This window comes from Cicer arietinum, chromosome 2 (genome assembly GCF_000331145.2).
Source record: "Cicer arietinum cultivar CDC Frontier isolate Library 1 chromosome 2, Cicar.CDCFrontier_v2.0, whole genome shotgun sequence".
Lineage (NCBI taxonomy): Eukaryota > Viridiplantae > Streptophyta > Magnoliopsida > Fabales > Fabaceae > Cicer > Cicer arietinum.
Genome location: NC_021161.2, coordinates 46,945,661 through 46,951,494, shown reverse-complemented (window position 1 = coordinate 46,951,494; position 5,834 = coordinate 46,945,661). Strand labels below are relative to the sequence as shown.

General features: G+C 28.0%; 1 protein-coding gene across 1 annotated transcript; it reads right to left on the bottom strand.

The window, feature by feature from the left end:
• Positions 1–3,826: 3,826 nt before the first annotated feature.
• On the bottom strand, positions 3,827–4,707 carry LOC105853032 (uncharacterized). The gene is made up of 2 exons (XM_012720038.3): positions 4,485–4,707; positions 3,827–4,401 (listed from the first exon to the last, which is right to left on the bottom strand). Exons 1-2 carry the CDS (start codon positions 4,567–4,569, stop codon positions 4,049–4,051), a joined length of 438 nt encoding a protein of 145 aa, XP_012575492.1. The 5' UTR covers positions 4,570–4,707; the 3' UTR covers positions 3,827–4,048.
• Positions 4,708–5,834: the final 1,127 nt, after the last annotated feature.

Here is a 5,834-nt window from a genome sequence, read left to right as displayed (position 1 = left end):
ATTTACTTATTTACTTATTTATTTTATTATTTATTTATTCATTTACTTATTTATTTATTTATTCATTACTTATTTAGTTATTTATTTTATTATTTATTCATTTAGTTATTTATTTATTATTTACTTTGTTATTTATTTATTTATTCATTTATTTATAGTAAGTAATTTATTTGTATTTGGTGGTTGTGTGGCTATAATTCTCTCGCGGACTATTAGAGACGACGATCAACAAAGAGACGACCCGTTAGCAGACCAGATTCGTTGGACGAAATCTTCAGTCGAGGTAAGGGGTGAGATGAGGTTCGATATTATGAGCATAAAATAACGTGAGATGAACGGGAATGCCTAAATTCCCAGATGTTCATTCGGGGCTTACTACGTACAGTAGAGCCCTATTGAGTAATAATAATTAATTAATAAAATGTGAATGGTAATAGTGAGGATTAAAATATAATTTAGTAACCTATAGAATTGCCGTGAATTTATTTATATCAAGATTGTATGCCGTCTGATTTTATGAATATTATGTTGATTGTTACTGTGTGAATGATATCTCCTGGAGTGTTCTTGCTACTTGAATGAAACTGTGATATCACTTGAATATGCCACCTGTTTGATTTGTTATTTGTGATTGATAAGATTGAATGATGCATTGTGAGTAGTGTAAACCAAATACTGTGATTGACGGATAAGGATATATAATGATGAACATTGTGAAGTCAAATTAAAACTTATTGAGTTATGATGATCAAGTAAGTCTGAGATATGTGTTGTAGATTTTGGAGTTAGAATTATTTTGTCATCATATAGGGAGGGTCTGACAAACCTAGTGATTCGGGGAAGTACAACTGAATGAGCCTGATCGTGGAGGGCTACAGTCGAACTGTAAGGTAAGACTGATAGACCTTGGGGGTACACCTAGTGGGGAATTCCTAAGTGGATTAGTGGTATTCCCTAAGGCCGGGAACTACCGTGCAACACAAGAGTGCCCCGACCGTCGCGTATATGTGTCTTGGGTTGAGTTGAGGGGATCTATGAGGACTTGGCCATTCATGAATTGTCCGTCCACTCTTGTAGTGGCATAGTATCAGGCCTCCTAACCAAGTACTTCAGAGTAGAATGGTACCAAATGATGAAGTAGAGTATAGGACATGCATAGCATTCCATCATGGTGATTATCTTATTGTGAATGAATTTAATAAATCGTTGATATTATACACTTGACTATTTTTGAGATTGTGATAATTTGATTGTTTGTGTGTTACCGTCGTGTATTTTATGCTGTTACATAATTTCGATACTCACCCCTCGTTGTTTGTGTTTGGCGTTTGCGATGGACGCAGACGAGTTGTAAGTTGCAGGTGATGACTAATACCATCAGGAGAGGCGGGAGCCACCATGCCTTGGAGACCTTCATTATTATGCATTATGTTGATGTTATTTTGAGTATTTTATTTTGGGAATTCCCGCTCTGATAGTGACATCGGGTTGGGACTATATTTGCACTGAATTTAAAACACGGGTACGTGTACTTCAAAAAGAATTTTGTTGTTTGATATATTATGATTTCGAATTCATTATGTTTGACGGAAATTTTGGATTTATGTGACATGCTTATGATTATGTGATACTCTTTATCATAATAAAAAAAATTAAAAATTTATTTGGGGTTTAGGGTGTCACAAATACAGTTTTCCCATTCATCTCAAAATATATTATACTCATGAATTCAAACATTGTTTCAATGTTTTCTCAAACACTGAAATCAAATTTTCAACCGCAACTATAGACCGACAAGGTACAACGAGCGAATCTGAATAAATGGGTGAGTTAACCAAATCATTGAGATGCAACTGATAAATTATGCGGAACATAACAATAGTTGTTAAATAATTAATAATAGTTTTAGGGAGTCAAAATGAAGTCAAAACAACAAAAAAATCTGCAAAAAAATGTCTCACTAACTCATCGGAGCTCCAGAAGATTCCAACGCCAACTTTACCGAAAAATACAAATGAATAGTGATTCTTGAAGGTTTCGACGAGAGGAATCCAAAAACGATACCATTTTTTGAGACGACAAACGTGGTCATCAAAATTGGCCAAAAACAGCTTGTCGAACGAAAGAAACACATTTGTTTATGATGAAACGGAGCCACAATCGATAAAACTGACGCAAAAAATGAATTATGTGGCCAATTTTATGTGGAATAGAGGTTGAGATAGATTCAAATGAAAAAGAATTAGTGGGAGTGAATTAGAGAAAAAAATTATTTGGTTGCTATTAATCTGATTTTCGTTTATTTTTTATTTTTTATTTATTTTTAGTTGCAGAAGAAAGGGTGTAGATAGCAGATGTACAAATCTAAGGCAGCTAGGAAATAAAAGTTTAACCAGTAATAACCCAAATTAATATGCAGAAGTAAAAAAATAGGGGTGTAAATAGTCATCTGGTCCAAAATTCATTTTCTAGTATTTCTAAAAGTCCTTGATAAATAATTTATTTTACTTATCCACGCTAGAAACGTTTTCTCCAAAACACTTATTTTAACATATTATTATTTTTGCTTAACATATATAAATCTAATTTTAATAAAAATTCTCATACTCAAAATAGTAACTATAATTATTACTATAATATTTTTCAAAATAATCACATAAAAATGCATCATCTTTATAGAATAGTCGAAATGATAAAATAAATAAATATAACATTAACAATTTATATTAATTACTAAATCTAAAGGAATATGTATAAAATCATCGTACCGTAATAACTATATAGAAATAAAGAAAATCAATATCAATATTACTAATATCTCAAGACAATTATTTGTAAAATAAGTAATTAAAATAAGTAGTTAAAATAATATATATTTAAAAATAATTAAATATAATGTGTGCACACTTAACATTAGCCAGCATACAAGGAAATATCAAATTAACTAAAAATGCACATATGCACGTAGAATTGCCTTAAATCTAATAACATATAAAAATACTACTATCTTTAGAAAAATACATAAAATATAAAAATATAATATTTGATATTCATATCACTCATTTAGTCTAACATGTACAAGATTAAAACATCATATAAAGAAAATTAATCATAAATTTAATTAATATATATTTTAAAATAATTTTAACATCAACTTAATTATTTAAAATTATATTTCATTAATAAAATAGTTTATTTGGGTTTTTACAATACCTCTATCTCCTCTTCAACAAAGAATCGTTCACATTGATCCCCAAAAGAAGACTCTTTTGAAAATTAACCTTTAAACCATAAGCAAGTCAAACTATAGAAGACCAGACATACTAAGAAATAATAATTAGTATAGAAATAAAAAAATTATAATAACATACTAACATTGATAATTTCTAAGAAATAAGAATTCAAATGTTTCTTTCGGACAACATTGAGAATTTCTAAGAAATAAGAATTCAAATGTTTCTTTCAGACAAATTCAAATGGTTTAATCTTTGACCTTTATAAATTCAAATGGTTTAGTTCTTGGGTGAATAATTTTATTTCGTGCGATGGAATATTTTTTTCCGGTGTGTTTCTACTCTTTGTTCATTTCTAATCATAACTTTGAATTCTTATTTCTTAGATTTAGTTTTAAAAAGTTGTTTGTCTAATGGGTATGATAAATCTAATATATATTAAAAGAAGATGATCATGAATTGCATTAGTTTTAAAAAAATATTGTAAAAAAATTAAAATTATTAATAATAATTCAAGAAAGATTTTCACCTAAACATTTGTTGATAAAAAATAATTAATTAGTTGTACATGAATTATAAATTAAGGAACTAAATAAGATTAAAGAGGCGAATCTGTTATAAAAAAAATATCACGTACATAAATTTACCTAAACAATTATACATGGTATGTAAAACATCACTATTTTTTTTGAAAGGTATACAACGTCAATCTTATTATTATTATTTTGCATATTTATAGTGTATGCTTTATTTTATATTTTATTTTTACAACTAATAATGCCTTGGCCTTCTCCCTTTCCCTTTTTTCCTTTGTTTTATTTCTCCTCGTTGGGCTTTTCTCTGATTCTTCGTCCTTTCTTCGTTGGATTTTTTCTGAACATTCCCTTTACCTTGGCCTTTCCCTTTGCCTTTGCCTTTGCATAAGCTTTTGCCCTTGCCCTTGCACCTGCCCTTATCTTTGCTTCCTTTTCCTTTTGCTTTTCTTCATTTTCCTTCTGCTTTGCTTCTTTTTCTTTCTGCTTTGCTTCCTTTTCCATCATCCTTTCTTCCCTTGTTTTATTTCCCGCACCAACGGGCTTATTTTGATAAAAAGATTCTATATCTATGGGTTTTCGCCCACCATCAAGCTTATCTACCAAAACATTTTTCTTTGACTCTTTTGCATAACCTGCAAATAAATTAAATTATAATTTTTATTAAATTAGTTATATAGTAAGAAAGTAATTGTCTGTAAGAAAGTATATTGTTTACCATCTTTGGATGTCTCTGTTGCCACAACAGATAAAAGAAACAATGCACAAAGGAAACACAAATTAAAAGCTTTGATTTTCATCATTGTTACAATTTCTAAGAATTTAATTGTTGTGAAACATATGAATATATTCGGCAAGGTAAATAGGTATGAAAAATCAAAAGTAGATTAATTAAATAATATATTATTTAATTGGCTTTTGAGAATATTGAGCCATTGAAGGGTTATTGAGGTAGGTAAAGTGTTTAAACTTTGACAACTACGAGGTTGCATGATAATTTCTTTAATAATAAACATAATTCTAGACTTTTGGAAAACATAATTATTAAAAAATAGTTATTGACACCATAAAATAAATTTACTCTTTTAAATTTTTTTCAATTTCCTTTTATGTCTCTATAAGTTTTATTTATTTATTTATTTATTTATTTATTTATTATTTAATCATTTAATTTATCTCGTAAGCCACATTAACTTTTAAGTTATAATCTACTTACGTAAATGTTATTTTTTATAAGTTCGGTTAAAAAAAGTATAATGTAGCCCTTAAGATGTTAATGTGTGCATAACAGTGTTGACGTAGTAAAATAAAAAATAACTATATTTTTTAAATTAATTTTTATTAAGAATAAAAATTTGAAAAAATTCTTAGAATTCTTCAAACCTAAAAAATGAAACTCAATGTGGTTTCTGGAATTTTTCTATCCAAAACTTAAAAGATTAATATAAGAATCATTTATTTGTTTATTTATGATTATAAATTTGAATTCTCATTTCTTAGATTCAGTTTTAAAAAGTTGGTTCTCTAATAGGTATAGTAAATCTAATATTTATTGAAAGAAGAGGATCATGAATTCATTATTTTTAATAAAAACTATTGTAAAAAATTAAAATTATTAATAATAATTCAAAATGGATTTTTATCTTGACATTTGTTGATAAAAAATAATTAATTAATTGTCCATAAATTATAAATAAAGGAACTAAAGGACATTAAAGAAGTAAATCTGGTATAAAAATAAAAATAATAATGATCACATACATAAGTTTACATAAATAATTATACATGGTATGTAAAACATATACCATCAATTTTTTTTTTGGAAGGTATACAACGTCAATCTTATTATTATTACTATGTTGCATATTTATAGTGTATGTTTATTTTATATTTTATTTTTACAACTAATAATGCTTTGGCCTTCTCTCTGACCCATTCCCTTTCCTTTTCGCTTTCTTCCCTTGTTTTATTTCTCCTCGTTGGGCTTTTCTCTGACCCTTTCCATTTCCCTTTCCTTTTCCTTCTGTTTTGCTTCCTTTGCCGAAGCTATTTCCTTGTGCTTTGCTTC

Bases quoted from the DNA above. Each gene is read 5' to 3' on its own strand.
- LOC105853032 (XM_012720038.3), bottom strand. From the start codon at position 4,569: ATGATGAAAATCAAAGCTTTTAATTTGTGTTTCCTTTGTGCATTGTTT. The intron at 4,402-4,484 runs GTAAACAATATA...ATTTATTTGCAG, and splicing joins AACAGAGACATCCAAAGATG to GTTATGCAAAAGAGTCAAAG.